Source organism: Micropterus salmoides, unplaced genomic scaffold (assembly GCF_014851395.1).
Source record: "Micropterus salmoides isolate LMB-PRFRI ecotype aquatic unplaced genomic scaffold, ASM1485139v1 Ms_hic_scaffold_14, whole genome shotgun sequence".
Lineage (NCBI taxonomy): Eukaryota > Metazoa > Chordata > Actinopteri > Centrarchiformes > Centrarchidae > Micropterus > Micropterus salmoides.
Genome location: NW_024040485.1, coordinates 14748377 through 14764660, shown reverse-complemented (window position 1 = coordinate 14764660; position 16284 = coordinate 14748377). Strand labels below are relative to the sequence as shown.

The 16284-nt window shown below is 43.0% G+C and overlaps 2 protein-coding genes across 2 annotated transcripts in view; one reads left to right on the top strand and one right to left on the bottom strand.

The window, feature by feature from the left end:
* The first annotated feature begins 556 nt into the window (after nucleotides 1-556).
* Nucleotides 557-9710, top strand: LOC119902034 (ATP-dependent RNA helicase DHX30-like). Its single transcript, XM_038717911.1, has 19 exons — nucleotides 557-743; nucleotides 953-1089; nucleotides 1180-1290; nucleotides 1400-1669; nucleotides 1758-1907; nucleotides 1998-2150; nucleotides 2440-2901; nucleotides 3348-3728; nucleotides 3857-3938; nucleotides 4066-4167; nucleotides 4275-4450; nucleotides 4587-4793; nucleotides 4900-4981; nucleotides 5102-5295; nucleotides 5410-5569; nucleotides 5687-5844; nucleotides 8595-8698; nucleotides 8787-8923; nucleotides 9039-9710. The coding sequence occupies exons 1-19, from the start codon at nucleotides 572-574 to the stop codon at nucleotides 9296-9298; spliced, it is 3498 nt and encodes a 1165-aa protein (XP_038573839.1). The 5' UTR covers nucleotides 557-571; the 3' UTR covers nucleotides 9299-9710.
* The window catches only part of LOC119902033 (alanine aminotransferase 2-like), a 16021-nt gene continuing 9438 nt past the window's right edge, over nucleotides 9702-16284 (bottom strand). Inside the window, exons 6-12 of the mRNA XM_038717909.1 lie at nucleotides 15951-16194; nucleotides 15782-15861; nucleotides 15541-15677; nucleotides 15098-15272; nucleotides 14840-14995; nucleotides 14579-14691; nucleotides 9702-9890 (exon numbers count right to left, since the gene is read on the bottom strand). Coding sequence (XP_038573837.1) covers nucleotides 9800-9890; nucleotides 14579-14691; nucleotides 14840-14995; nucleotides 15098-15272; nucleotides 15541-15677; nucleotides 15782-15861; nucleotides 15951-16194 — 996 coding nt within the window. The 3' untranslated portion in view covers nucleotides 9702-9799. The remainder of the gene's footprint in view (nucleotides 9891-14578; nucleotides 14692-14839; nucleotides 14996-15097; nucleotides 15273-15540; nucleotides 15678-15781; nucleotides 15862-15950; nucleotides 16195-16284) is intronic.

Sequence of the window (16284 nt, the reverse complement as noted above, 5' to 3'; positions counted from 1 at the left end):
TTTGTCTTTTATGAACCGCTTGAATAACCATCCATCCATCGTCAACCGCTTATCCTGCGAACAGCGTCGCAGGGGGCTGAAGCCAATCCCAGTTTACATCGGGCGAAAGGCGTGGTACACCCTGGACAGGTCGCCAGTCCAGCGCAGCACTTGAATAACTTCATTTAAAAAAAAATTGATAATCGAGAGATTTGTCAAACATTTCAAAATTATAAGCCCCATAAAAATCTACTTTGCATGTTAATTAAGAGCTTTTGAAATGAATGTATTTTTAAGGGGTTTAGTTTTTGTCTTTTAGGAAAAAAATACAGCTTATTAAAACCATATATTTACAATTAAGGAACTTGACAAATATTCCATATTGTTGTGTAAATTAAGGGGAAATGAATAGCAGAATTAAATATTAATTTATGTTATTTTAAGGCATTCGTTTCAATAGTGCTTACTGAGTACCATAGACTATAAAAAAAAAAGATTGATTTATTTAAGAATAATTTACACTTATGCCAACAGTGTCGCTGTGAGCACACGACTTCAGCGCACTGCCAGAAGAAGAAATTGTAGTTTAAAGATGGCGCTACCCGGTGTTTTACTCGTGCGGCTCAGAGCCCTATGCAATATTGCCAAATGTGTACATACAGGAGGCAAAACAGCGTCCAACTGGGGAAGAGAAATGCGGTGGTATCGGACAAAAGCAAGAAGCTTTCAGGAACACGATACATCATATTCCCAGGTTAAACGAGGTGAGTGAAAATGGCCGTTAGCAAAACTTAGCTAACAGGTGACGGCTCGCAGCAGCGCTAAAACTCAAGGGCATCCATCGTGTTAATACAGTCTGTGGTTAAAACATGCCATTCATGCTTGTACCTCTGGGTCTTAATGCCTAAGGTAAGAGTGGAAATAAAATATCGTTGGCCTTGCTGTGTGCCTGGCCTCTGTTGTTACTGTTTAGGTAACGTGAGCCCAAACCTCTTGAAGGAGTTTCCAGATCCTAAAGGTCTCTTGAATAACACCATCTCCCGTTCACTGGGAGTGAACGACCTGTCCCAGTTCATCCAGTACAGCTGCACGGAACATGAGGGTGTCAAGGTCAGAACAAATTTCACAATGATATAGGGTTTTCTGGACACGCCATGTCATTGAGAGCAGAACTAAGTTTTGTTAACTTTATTTCTGTAGAAAGCCACTGTCACACTACTGTGGCCCTGCAAGATTGAAGAGGAGGGTCATGCCTCCAAGAAGATCGATGCAGAGCGATTTGCTGCAGCTGCTGCTTGTCTCAAGCTCCGAGTAAGCTGCAGTGACGTCAGACTGGAAAGCAGACACTCATTTTTGTCTTACCCGTATGTAGGGATATTTGCTCCTTATCACTCCCCTTCCCCTCTTTCTTTGTGTACAGGAAATGGGTGTCATTGGTCCAAATAATCAGCTTCCCAGGAGGAAAGCCGGCAGGGGGAGAGGGGGGCTTCATTCGGCTCTTTATGAAAACGAGTTCGACTCTCAGACAGAAAATGTCCACGTGTCTACAGCGAAAGCAGATGAACAAAAAAAATGGCTGTTTCCCGAAGAAGACACCTCCAACATGTCTGAGGCTCTCTCCCTGTTTCCTCAACCTAAATCTCTCCTCACCAGGGTCATCCAGGTGGCCACATCTTCCAACAGAGTCAGGGTTGGTAGCTCTCATCCTTTGCCCAGGGAAGGCTAAGCACTCTTAACTCATCATGTTTTCTAAACCTGTGACTCGCTTATCATTACAGGAGCTGATGCAGTACAGGACAACAGGAGGGAAGCTGAAGAAGTGTGAGCTGACCCTGCACTGGCCAGAGGAGATGACATTCTCGGCCACAGCGAGCAACCGAGTGACGGCAGAGAAGAGAGCTGCGGCTCTTGCCTGCGTCAAACTGAAAGTGAGGATATCTTGTGGAAAACCACTATACCTATTTTAACCTGCATGTTAGAGCTATGTTGAAATGTATATCATGTCACACGTGGTCTAGGAGATGGAAATGCTGGATAAAGACAATAACCCGCTGACTCACGCAAAGTACCATCGGGAGAAGGTGAGGGAGGCTGGAGAGCGAGAGAGACGCCCCCTGACTCTGGCAATCCCAGAGTACCTGCAGGAACACATGAGAGATTACCTTTCACAGGTCAGTCTTCACTTCATGTCAGAGAGATGGATTGAAATAAAAGTTTAATCTGTGTACTTTTTGTCTGGGCTCGGTTTGTGGCACCAATATAATGCTACAGCATACAACTTGTTCATCTTTATTGCCAAAAATAAATGGGTTTCCAGCTTGACTGGCCTACACAGGCCCCTGAACTCCACCCCATGTAAACACCTTTGGGAAGAATTGGAACACTGATTGCAAGCCCGGCCTTTAGCGGGCATTTGCCATGGCTTTTTTAATATCAAAGCTAACATCTTATCTTTATAAGTACCCAGTGGCAACAGAAGTACAGAAGCTTTGGGAGGAGGAAGAGACGAGAGGACAGCAGACCGTAAACCAGGAGGATGAGGAGGACTTGGTGACAGACGCCATCACGGGCAGGCCATACAGGCCTCTGTCTGAACAGGAGGCCCGGCAGCTCAACGCTCACCTGCAGGATGAATGGGAGAGGGCAAACCCTGGGATGAGTGTGGAGCTCCCAGTCGATGGCCACCGTCAGCGTGTGGTCTCGTCAGTGCAGTCCTCCAGGGTGGTTGTGATCGCTGGTGAAACGGGATGCGGAAAAACGACACGGCTCCCACGCTTCCTGCTGGAGGAGTGTGTAAGGGGGGGCAAGGGGGCCGAGTGCAACGTCCTGGTGACGCAGCCTCGACGGATCAGCGCTGTGTCCGTGGCCCATCGTGTTGCTCATGAGATGGGCCCAGCTCTAAAACACTTTGTGGGATATCAGGTAGATGCAGGTTTATTGTATTTGTTATTTATTTATATTTTGTCAATAACTGTTTTTTTTTATTGCAACAATTGGTGACAGCCTCTAGAGGGAGCCCTTTTATTCTGATCTGAGAAGTAGTGGCATGCAAATAGAGATGGCAGAACCTATATTTTTTTTTTTTATAAACAGGCCAAATATAATATATAATTTGCTGTACTGTATGCTATTTGGTTCAAACTACCAATAGTGTTTGATTTAAAAGATGAATTTAAATTAATAAACCAGATTATTTGATTAAAGTTCAAGAAGAGAGATTGTGACTGCTTATCATATAAAAATTCTACTAGTAGATGTGTTCGGTCTTTTTATTATGCGGTTGTTACGGTTATTCACATTAGTAGATAAATCTATGAATATTTTTGGAGGTTTTGTACAAGAAGTAAGTCATTCTTTTCTGTGCACAGGTGAGACTTGAGAGCCGACCACCAGAGCAGAGTGGAGGAGCCTTGCTCTTCCTCACAGTCGGCGTCCTGCTCAGAAAGCTGCAGTCGAACCCGTCCCTGAGGGGAATCAGCCATGTGGTGGTGGATGAGGTTCATGAGAGGGACATTAACACGGACCTGCTGCTGGCTCTGCTGCGCTCCACGTTAAACGAAAACCCTGACCTTAGAGTGGTGCTTATGAGCGCTACCGGGGACAATCGGAGGCTGGCCCAGTACTTTGGAGGATGCCCAATTGTTAAAGTACCTGGGTTCATGCACCCAGTGAAGGACCGATACCTGGAGGATGTGCTGAGAGAGATGGGACGCCCACCGTCAGTCCAGAGAGAGGAGACGGACAAGAAGGTGAAACTCGAGTCTGCCAGATTTGTCTTTTTTTTTTTTTTTCATGTGTTTCATTACTTTACCATTCATCCCACTTCAGTATGTAGTGTGCATAGGTTTCTACAATTTGTATTTTATCTTGTTTAAAGGGAAGAAGACATGAGGTTACACCAGATCTTGATTTAGTAGCCGACGTAATTGAGCACATTGACAAACGTGGTGAGCCAGGTAACTAACAAACTACCTTTTCATTTCTTTTTCTTTTTCTTTTTTTTTTAAATTATGCTTTTATTTCATTGTTTAAGACGATGGGCCTGAATCATATTTGTTTAATAATCTTTCCCCTCATGCTTCAGGTGCAGTTTGTGTTTCCTCCCTGGATGGCAGGACATCCGGGCTGTTCAAGAGAAACTAGAGGCGAGGCCCCACTTTTCCTCAGGCTCACAGATGATCTTGCCATGTAAGAGAGTACAGAGAAATTAACAAAGACTGGTTGTTTGTCCTATAAGTATAGAGATAGGATTTCTCTCTACAGTTGCATTTATGATTTCTTTCCCTCTCTTTTAGTGCACTCGAGTTTATCAGTAGCAGACCAGCAGGCAGTGTTTCAGCGCCCCCAAGGGGGGCAGAGGAAGATCGTCCTCACTACTAACATTGCTGAGACCTCAATCACCATTGATGACATTGTCCATGTGGTGGATGCAGGAACTCACAAAGAACAGAATTATGACCCCCTGACTAAGGTTAGTGTCAAAGTATCCGTTTCATTGTAAACCATTTCAGATCTGCTAAAACTATGCTTGTGGTTTGTTGTATTTTCTGATGGGGAAATGAGAGCAAATCAGTAACAATCTAATCTGTTTCCTTTTGGTGTTCCAGGTCTCCTGTCTGGACACAGTCTGGATATCTCATTCTAATGTGACTCAAAGAAAGGGGAGAGCAGGGCGATGTCAGCCCGGACAGTCCTACCACCTGTTCCCACGAAAGCAGCTGGAATCCATGACTCCCTTCCCGATCCCGGAGATCCTGCGCACCCCACTTGAAAGTTTAGTAGTGCAAGCCAAAATCCACAGTCCTGACTGCAAGGTATTTAAAGAACAATGGCATAATTTATGTATTTATTTTTATTGGGGGGGAGGGTTTCCCTGCTGTTATTGAATGCCATATTTTTATTTTGTGTGTATGTGTGAAGGCTGTAGATTTCTTATCCCAAGTGTTGGACAGTCCAGAGCAAGAAGCTGTAAGAGATGCTGTCCGAAATCTACAAGACATTGGTGAGTGACTCACAACTAATGTAATGGATTGGCTAGTGAGGTCACACCATCGTGTCTAAATTGAATCAATCGTTAAACATTTAAAGTTGATGTCTAAGCCGTCAATGTTTCCTTCTGTAGGAGTTTTGGACAAAACAGAAACCCTGACACCTTTAGGAGAGCGCATTGCCTGTATATCATGTGACCCTCGTCTGGGCAAAGTGCTCGTCCTGAGTACCATGTTCAGATGTGTTCTGCCCATGTTGTCTGTAGCTGCTTGTCTGACCAGAGACCCTTTTCACAACAGCCTGCAGAACAGAACACTAGTCAACAAGGTGAGCCGTTTCAACACCCACCTGTTGATCCATGTAGTTTTAAAATAACGCAGCATAAAGTGTAACCATGTACTTATTAGTAAGCATTCAGTCATCTGTGTTCTGTATGTCCAGGTGAAAGATGCTCTGAGTGGCTGCAGCTACAGCGACTATTTGGTGTTTATCAGAGCTGTGTTGGGCTGGAGGAGAGTTCAGCAGGAGGGGGACAGAGAGGACAGAGATGAATATCTGAACAAACACACTCTGTCCAGGACAGGCCTTCGATTCATCAGTGGTTAGTTCTGAAACATACACACTAAATCACACTCATCACACATTTGTTTTTATTTTGTCTTCTTTTTACTACTTTTCATAAAACAATTTGTGTTCTTAATGTGCCATCATGTTGCAGGTCTCATGTCTCAGTTCAGCGAGAACCTGCACGAAGCCAAGCTGGTGTCTCGTGCCAGTGAGTGCCAGCATCACGCTTCTCTGTACAACGAGCACAGCAACCAGGATGAGCTGCTTAAAGCTGTACTGCTGGCTGGACTCTATCCCAACCTCATTCAGGTACATGGCAACAAAGGAGTCCATTAAAATATTACTTGAGGTTTATATATGGGCTCTTGTGATATTTAGGCTGCAGTCAAACTAAAAAAACTACTACTCCTAACCATTTTTCCACAATGGAAAATGTCATGAGGTCAACGAAAGAAGGAGAATGTATAAGGACCCCTCCAAAAGAACGGTAAAGCAAATTCTTTTTTGTTGTTCACTGAAGACATTGGGGTTTAAGATCAAAAGATGACTATGAGACAAGAGTTGAGAATTTCAGCTATCATTTCCTGGTATTCACATCTAGATGTGTTAAACATCTCAGGACATACCACCCACCCATTTTTTTTCAAGTGAGCAAAACTATTGGAACGTGCAGTGTTTCCCACAGAATGACACTGTAACTGTGGTGGGGGCGGGGTTGCGTGAAGTCTGTATTGACTACCAGCTATATACAGTGTGCTAGTGTCAAACCCAAGTGTTTCTAACATTAAATTAGCTCTCCTTATTAGCTAGGCTCCTTACATGCTTGCTAATAACTTTTTAAGCTGGGTCTCCGACATTGACAGTGTGCAGCTGTGTTAATGAGAGAGAGAGGGACGAGTGAGACGATTGAGAGGATGTGCTACGGCGCTCTGCAATCAAATACAATTTTAAATAGGCCTAGTAAAAAAAAAGGACAAAAATAGGTCAGCGTTGATATTGTGGCGGGCCGGGGGGGGAAACACTGATGTGACTGACAGATGTTTCTTCAGAAAGCAGGTTCAATAACTGGGTTGACGAACTTTTGAGCTGTCAAACTCAGAGTTTCCGGTTTCAGAACAGGTGTTTAAAATTAGTTCAGTCAACTGAGTATGTTGAACCAATCATCAATGGAGCTCCGATGGTACGATTCACCATGGCAACGGGTAAATAAAGGCAGAGCCTCCATTTTAATCGGGCGGAGCTAGAAATAAGAATGTCAACGCGGACCATGATTGGCTCTAAAACGCAGGAGTGGAGGAAGGATCGATACGTTAACAATATTACATTTTATACAGCGTTGCTCATTCCTCATTTACCAGACTGGAATTTCCTTAGTTCCTATGAACAATATGATAAAATAGTCACAACATATTTACTCATCACAAGAGATAATGTTTTTCAAATTGTGAATGGAGGTGAAGATGTATCAGAATAAGTTAGTTATCAAAAGGAGATCACCGAGAACAGCCTACAGGTCTATAAAGTTACGATTTGTAAGTGTTTTACACAAGAAAATAACTTTTACATAAAGTAAACCCTTTATTAAAGGGGCAGTCAATTTGTCAAAGTTCATGACATCTTACTGGCACACAAAGCGTCAGAGACGCAGATTTTGGTTTTTTTGCCAAGAAGGTCGCAGTTAGCCAAGCACTAAGTGCACCACTGCAAACAAGGTTTTTATAAGATAAATATGCTTACCCGTCATCAAAGGGATAGGTAATGTTAATCCTTCTCATCGTAAGAATCAAAACAGTCAGGTTCAGAAACTCAAAGCTCATCCTCGTCGCTGAAATTTGCAAAGAAGTACAGAGATGAGCCACAAAAGTTATAGAACATAATCTAATGGACTGAGACAAAGATTAACCTCTACCAAAGTGCTGGAAAGGCCAAAGTGTGGAGAAAGAAAGGAACTGCTTATGATCTGAAGCATACAAGCTCATCTGTGAAGCATGGTGAAGGTAATGTCAAGGCTTGGGCATGCATGGTTGCTTCTGGAACAGGCTCATTAATATTTATTGACGTAACTGATGATGGTAGCAGCAGAATGAATTCAGAAGTGTACAGAAACATTTTGTCTGCCAATTTACGGCGAAATACATTGAAACTAATTGGGTGGAAGCTTATCAAGCAGCAGGACAATGACCCAAAGCACACTGCCAACAAAACAAAGGACTTCATCAGGGGGGAAAAGTGGAAGGTTTTAGACTGCCCAAGTCAATCACCTGACCTTAACCCAATAGAAACACCCCAAAACAAACAAGAACTGAAAGCCGCTGCAGTAAAAGCCTGAAATAGCCTCACAAATGAAGAATGCAACAGTTTGATGTTGCAGGCTTGAGGCAGTTATTGCAAGCAAGGGTTATGCCACCAAATATTAAATGTTATTAACTTTAAGATTATTTGTTCCATTACTTTTGTTGTGGTCTAATACAAACTAACCCTAACCCCCCCCCCCCCAGTAATCAACATGAATTCCAGTTATTTATGTAAATAATACATTACATTTACTGAAGAGGTTATCTAGCATGATCCTTGACTTTTTGTTGACTGTAGACTGAGCATATAATGTTGACGCTGCAACATTGTCCTCAATTTGATCATTTTACAAGAGTAATAACAGTCATAGCTCACATATGGACTTAAATTTTTGTTATTAGCAAGTTATGGCATAAAAGAGGAGGCTTAATAGCAGGTGATCGACGTCCTTTATCCATCATGGTGTAAAATGTTGCTGCCTCGAGGAATTTTGGGATGGCATTATCTCCTTTCCTTTAAAGGAGTGTACACTATGCTAAAAGAGGTAACAAAGGAAGCACTGAAGCACCTTTTCTTAACATTTAGAGACTTCGACCAGATCTTACCATGGCTGCCTCTTAAATAAATAACTTCAATTAGGACCTTTCGACCGCTGTGGTAGTGGAGTCTTTAATTGTCTGTTTGCAAATACCATTTTGTTATAATTGTCATTTTAGAGGTGAACATTTAGACATACTTTTTTTTTTTTTTTTCTTCTTCCTCAGGTGAAGAAAGGTGTTGTGACCAAAGGAGGACGCTTTCGCCCCAACAGTATGACTTTCCGCACATTTAGTGGGCCAGTACTGCTTCACCGCTCCTCAGTGAACAGGTTTGAACATGCTGGAAAATTCAACCACAGCATACATTTACTTTAATATGAAGTATGTAAACTTATTGTCTTCCTTTTCGTGTTGCAGAGGAAAAGAGCTGCCTAGTCGCTGGTTGACCTTCTTCAGCGCTGTTAAGTCCAGCGGGAATGTTTTTATCAGAGACTCCTCTGCGGTCCATCCACTCGCCTTGCTGCTGCTGACAGACTGTGATATCACAGAAAGGGGTAGGACATGTACTACCAAAAAAAGTAACTACAATATATTCACCCTGTTAGATTTGCAACTTGCAGTAAATCATCTTTTCATAAGTAAATCTCTGTCCTGTCTCTCATCCCCCAGTGAACGGAGACAGAGTGGAAGTGACGCTTCCCGGACGCTCTCTGGTGCGCTGCGAGTTGCCCGTCGAGACCTGGGAGCTGCTGTGGGAGCTACGCACTTCAATTCAGACCATGATGTACCGCAACCTCAATAATCCAAGCAATGCAGTCACCAACTCTTCTCAAGATGGAAAGCTCATCTCCTTACTCGTACAGTTGCTCAACAATACAGACTCTAACCCTTTTGTTCAGAACCATAACAGTGACGGTGAGGTGGACTGATGACATTGAGCACTTTTTACATGTTTGTTCTGCTGGCTGGTGCAGAGAAACCAAAAAGGATGGTGGGATTTCATTTGTATGAGTTTATTTTTTTTAAATATGAATCGGTACTTAATGTGCTAAAATGTTCAGGACTCTTGAAGAGCACAAATCCACAGTGGACTGCTGTCTGCTACTGTTACCTTTGGGGTAAATGATAAACCTCCATGTGGTGTGAGGAAATCCATTCATCTGGATTTTGGACTGTGGTTTATTTATGGTTATTTGCTTTCTGAAAATCAGAAGTTTAAAATTTACTCTTAACGAGTAAAAACAAAGGATCATTGGCCAAAGGTCATTTAAAAAAAGACTGCCTGCAGTATGTAATATCAAATTTATCACAATAAATATTCACATGCCAACATGAGGAAAATGATTGGATCCTTTTTATTGTTTGTAATGACCTGCAGATCAGTGGAAGTGAGAGAAGAAAATAGTTCAACTTTTTCAAGCGCCTTTTGTTTAAGAAAAATCCTTCATAAACTGTGTGTGAAAGCAGGCCAGGCGTCTCAGTATTTCTTCCATAGTTTCCTCAGGGGTCTCAATGCAAAATCTGCAGGGGGGAGGAAAAAAGGGGTTAAATATCTGGGGTGTAAAATGTATCCATTTACTGTGTATAGTTACATTTAATGTTCCATGAAATATGCAACTAACTCTAAAATAGACCTTGCAAGGCAAGTTTATTTGTATAGCACTTCAACAACAAGGTGATTCAAAGTGCTTTACATAAAACATAAAAGCAACAGGGAAATATAAAAAAGTTTAAAAGCAAAATAGGGAAACTGAAAAAATACACATTTAAAAAAAAAAGTGTAAGTTATCAATCTACTAGTTAAAGGCAGTGGTAAAAATCTAAAATATTTAATTAAAAGCAATGGTAAAAAGAAAAGTCTTCAGTCTTAATTTAAAAGAACTGACCGTTTCAGCAGACCTGCAGTTATCTGGGAGTTTGTTCCAGATATACGGAGCATAAAAACTGAACGCTGCTTCTCCTTGTTTAGTTTTGACTCTGGGGACAGAAAGCAAACCTGCCCCAGACGACCTGAGAGGTCTGGATGGTTCTTAACGAAGCAGAAGATAAATGTATTTTGGCCCTAAACCATTTAGTGCTTTATAAACAGCAGGATTTTGAGCTCAATTCTTTGACATACAGGAAGTCAGTGTAAAGACCTCAGAACTGGAGTGATGTGATCCACCTTTTTGGTCTTAGTGAGGACTCGAGCAGCAGCGTTCTGAATCAGCTGCAGCTGTCTGATGGATTTCTTAGAGAGCCCTGTAAGGACACTGTTACAGTAGTCGAGTCAACTGAAGATAAATGCATAGATAAGTTTTTCCAGGTCTTGCTGAGACAAGACCAAAGTCCTTTAATCCTTGATATATTCTTCAGGTGATAGTAGGCTGACTTTGTAATTGTCTTAATGTGGCTCCTCAGATTCAGGTCTGAGTCCATGACTACACCAAGCTTTCTGGCTTGATTTGTGGTTCTTAACATTACAGAGTGAAGTCAAGCGCTGACTTTCAATCGTTCCTCCCTGGCTCCAAAAACAATAACGTCAGTTTTATCTTTGTTCGATTGAAGAAAATTTTGGCACATCCAGCCGTTGACCTGCTCAATACAGTTACTCAGCACCTGTATGGGATCATAGTCCCCTGGTGAAATGGTTATGTAAATCTGTGTGTCATCTGCATAATTATGGTAACATTTTGTTGTTTTTCATAATCTGAGCCAGTGGAAGCATGTAAATGTTAAACAAAAGAGGCCCCAGAATGGTGCCTTGGGAAACTCCACATATCATTTTTGTCAGCTCAGATGTGTGATTACCTATAGACACAAAGTAGTCCCTGTCCTTTAAGTTGGATTCAAACCATTTTAGTACTGTGCCAGAAAGTCCAACCCAGTTTTCAAGTCTGTCTAGTAATATGTTGTGGTCGACCGTGTTGAATGCAGCACTGAGATCCAGTAATACTAAGACTGAAATTCTGCCGCTGTCAGTGTTTAAATGGATGTCATTGAAGACCTTAACAAGAGCCGTATCAGTGCTGTGGTGTGGTCGAAAACCTGACTGGAAGACATCAAAACAGTTATTTAGTGCCAAGAAAGCACTAAGCTGTTGAAAAACAGCCTTTTCAATGATTTTACTTAAAAATGGGAGATTTGATATTGGCCTATAATTGCTCATTAGTGACCTGTCTAGATTGCTCTTTTTTAAGAGTGGCTTAATGACTGCTGCAGTTTTCAGGGCCTGTGAGGAAAAAACCTGAGAGGAGAGACATGTTGACAATTTGTAGTAAATCTGAGGCCATGCATTTAGACACATTATTGAAAAAACCTGTTGGCAGAATATCAAGGCAGCATGAGGAGGATTTCAGATGTCGACCCGGGTGTAGATGGCTTCCTTGACACCTCTTTCAAACCATCCATCTTCTCTGTCTAAAATGTGCACCTGGTGGTCCTCAAACAAGTGTCCCCTGTCCTTCAGATGTAAGTAGACTGCAGAGTCCTGACCTGAGGAGTTGGCCCTTCTTTGTTGAGCCATGCGTTTGTGTAGTGGTTGTTTAGTCTCCCCAATTTACAGGTCTGTGCATTCCTCACTGCATTGGACCGCATACACTAGATTGCTTTTCTTGTGTTTGGGTGTGCGGTCTTTGGGGTGTACCAGCATCTGTCTTAGTGTGTTCATGGGTTTAAAAAACACAGGGATGTTTGTTGAAAATCCTCCTGAGTTTCTCTGATACTCCAGACACGTATGGAATCACAATGTTGTTGTGTTTGACTGTCTTTTCCTCCTCCCCTGTAGTTTTGTTCTTCTTGGATCTTGTGGCTGTCTTCACAAAGGTCCATTTAGGGTATCCACAGGCTGTAAGTGCCCCCTTCAGGTGGTTCTGTTCCTTCTCTCTGGCTTGGGCGCTTGTTGGTATGTTTTCCGCTCTGTGGTGCAGTGTTCTCATGACGCCTAGCTTGTGCTCCAGTGGGTGGTGGGAATCGAACAGTAGGTATTGGTCTGTGTGTGTGGGTTTTCTGTAAACACCAATCTGCAGGCTCCTGTCCTCTTCAATGTGTACAGCGCAGTCCAGGAAGGCCAAACTGTTGAACTGTTGAACTGTGAACATCTTCTCGTGTGAACTTGATATTACTGTCCACAGAGTTGATGTGTTCTGTGAAGGCTTTCACTTCCTGGCTTTTAATTTTGACCCAGGTGTCGTCCACATATCTGTACCAGTGGCTCGGTGCTGTTCCTCTGAAGGAGTTGAGGGCTTTATTCTCCACTTCTTCCATGTAGATGTTTGCCACAATCGGGGATACCAGTGAGCCCATGGCACAGCTATGCTTCTGTCTGTAGAATCCTCTGTTGTACTGGAAGTAGGTGGTGTTTAGACAGAGGTCGAGTAATTTACAGATCTAGTCAGGGCTGAGGCTAGTTCTGTTGTCCAGGGTGTTGTCTTGTGTTAGCCGTTTCCTAATGGTTTCTACTGCCTCTATGGTGGGGATGCAGGTGAACAAAGAAGTCACGTCATAGGATACGTTGAGGGACGAAACGTCTTCCAGTATCTTCAACCAAGTCCAGTTGCCCTTGACTTTAACCTTCGTTGGATAACTATGACCTGGATGACTGAGAATCTTCATAGATTTCTCAGTTCTAAATTATAAATGTGAAGTCTCTCTTTATAGATGTCATAATGAACCTGGAGATTTGTTTTCCGCCACCTACGTTCAGCTTTTCGACACTCTCTTTTTTGAGTTCTAACCAGCGTGGCATTTCTCCATGGAGATCTTCTCTTACCAGAGACCACCTTCACCTTGGCTGGTGCAATGGCATCAATAACATTTGTAATTTTAGAACTGAAATTATCTACAAGGTCATTGACTGAGACCCGTGAGAGGGCGGGTGTTGAGGAGAAAGCCTCAATAATACTCAAAATACTAGTGTTTTCAGTGATATGCTGTTTTGTGATCACCTCTGTTTTAACATTTGTGTGCACACAGATAGCACTCTCAAAGAAAACACAGGAATGATCAGGGAGAGCAACATCAGTCACCACAACCTTGGAAATGTTCAGGCCCTTGGAGATGACTAAGTTCAAAGTGTGCCCCTTATTGTGTGTGGGCTCCGTCACATGTTGGGTCAGTCCATAAGGACAGCTGCACTGTTATCTTGGTCCAACCAAGTTTCAAGATATGTTGAGTGCTTCCTGTTTCTTAACACATTCACCATGCTTTTTCTGTTACCTGTCAAAACAGAGATGGAGAAGACTACCAGCACACTGGGCCCCGGCTTGTCCTGGGAAGAGTCATGAGTGCTATTTTCCTTGTAGCCTGGACCCAGCATATATCAGACAGAGCTTACTGGGCTTTTTCGCCATTTCGGAGCGGGAAGGCGGGTTGTGCACTGTATTTGTGACACGTGTCAAGCCTGGAGGACTTAGAACCAGTGGTGGAGGTGGACGGTGAGGGGGGTTTATGGTAGAGAAAATGGGAGTGGAGCGAGGGAAGGTGCGGGGAGTAAATTTGGTCCTAGCTCTAACCAGGTCTTCCATGTGATCAGTGAAGTCCAACAGGGGGGAGAGGGGAGAAAGGGTGTCTGGAGATAAAGGTGACTTAGATGGGGTAAAGATGGTGAATCCTCACTGTTGGTTTTCAGTGAGGATTGGCTTCCTCTTGGCTCAGATGTCTCCCGTGATCAGAGCTCTCTTCCGGCGGCAGCTGAGGTGGCTCTCCTTCAAGGTTTGAAGTCTCTTGTCTCTTGTCCTTGGCAGAGGGAACAGATGAGTGACGCAGAAAGTAAAACAGGTTGGAGCTGAACAATTTTACTCCTGACTTGTTAAGGCAAAGTCCATCTGCCTTAAAAAGATCTCTGCGGTCCCACAGAAAGTAAAAGTTTTCGATGAAATGCACTGAATGGACAGTACATGCCGTTGAGAGGCACGTGTTCAATGCCATCAATCTGCTGAATCTCTCAGCTCCTCTTCGGATTGGCAGTATAGGGCCACTGATAAACACCTCAGCATTCAAAGAGCTGACTGTGTTCAACAGATTATTAAAGTCCTCTTTCAACACTTCAGACTGTTGCTTCGCAACATCATTGGCCCCTATGTGCAGTATGATGTTTTTCACAGTAGGATGTTCAGCCACGATATGCAAGATTCTTTCTGCCAAGTCTTATTGGGTTGTTTATGGAAAACATGCTTTTTGTGTAGTAAAGCCTGGAATTTATCTGCATTTAGAACATGATATGGGTATACCTGATGTGGTGGGTGCCCTCCTGTTGTCCGTAGTAAGAACCAGGAGTGATGAACACACCAGCCTCCTCCAGTAGTCTGATACAGTAGAACGTATCTGGTTGCATTCCCACTTCCTAAAAGAAGCAAACAAAAAAAACATAATCGGATCGGAAATATTTTTTGACTGAAGCACAAGATAAGACTTTTTTCTTTTCTTTTTATGGTTATTTTGCTCTGGTTTTGCAGTGTATACTTTGTATTCTTAAAGGTAATTGTCGTAACCTTGGCTTTCTGAATGGCTTTAGGTGGAAGATGAAGTCTGGGGAAGGCAAATGCTCCTCCTCCCACTGGTTGGCAGCAGAAACCTGGCAGGCTGTTAACAACCTGATGGACTATCTTCACATTGTGAACCACCGTGGACCTGAAGTGTTGTGTCTCCTGCAGAAGAGGGTGTTAAAGCCAAGCAAATGATCAAACTGGGTCCTAGAGGAATGCCATTTTTAAATGTCTTCATTACACATTGCATATCTCTGGTCTCACTGCTTTATAAAGGGGGTATGAGGGATCTCCTGGTTGTGGAGGGTTCGTCATCAGATCCAAGGCAATCTGACCCAACACAGGGGCACAGTTGTCTTTCGAGAACAGCTTGTAAATGTTTTTCAGAACAGCGGGGTCCAGATTTACCAGCTCCACATATCCACCACGCAGACCACATCTGGTAGGAGAAACACAAAACAGTCCAATCAGTAGCTGTTCTAAAGCTTTCAGTCAAATCGCATGACCTTCCGCAGCAGATGGACATTGCCCAGTTGTCATGGTAACTGTAAATGTTCAAAATCATTTTTCATTTTTCTGACTTATGGTGATTTGTCTAAATGACAACTTAGCCTTTGTCTAAGGTTTCATTTCTGTAACTTTTATGAGGGTCACCCAGCACAAAGTAGTTGACGCACTTTAGAAACTCATAAGACCTGCAAACCTACTCTCCCATGAAGCCTTTGGATGCTGAGTGGAAGGATGCCAGCTCCACCGTGTCTGAAAGAGGAGGGCCCATCTCAGACAGGACCCTCTTGTAAGAGACAAACTCACTCCTTTCCCCATAAACACAGTCCTGATAGACCTGTGGTGGAGAACACAGTGATTTAAAGTGTCCATTTGCACGTTTCTTAATGTTTTTAAATTTCTCATTGTGCATGGAAAGACTACAATATATTAGGACTTCACCTCATCAGCCAGAAGGAAGAGCCTCTTCTCTGAAACAAACCGGATCACCTCTTGCATTGATTTTCTGCTTTGAACATGACCTATAGGCAACGTGGCATGAAAACAACCCTGTGATACAAATTCTTTCATACAAAATTATACTCGAGCTATTCCGGTGACATTATACTACCTGAAGGATTTCCAGGGTTGATGACATACAGAGCTACAGGGTTACAGACTCCCTTTGCAGATTCCAGCGCTCGATGTAGCTCTTCTAGCTGCAGCTCCCAGCCCTGCTCCTCGCTCAGGTAGTAGGGAAAGACGACTCCTCCCAGTTCCACTATGGACAAAATGGTAGTGTAGTGGCATGGCGCTGGAGTCAGCACACCTGTTCTGCGTGAACCCTCGCTATTCACCAATACTTTGAAAATGTTCTAATAAGCACAGTAAAAGATTGTGTTAACTTGGCGATGATGATGATCTACAGGAGGAAGAGATTGGATAGAAGATTTACAGGATGTCAG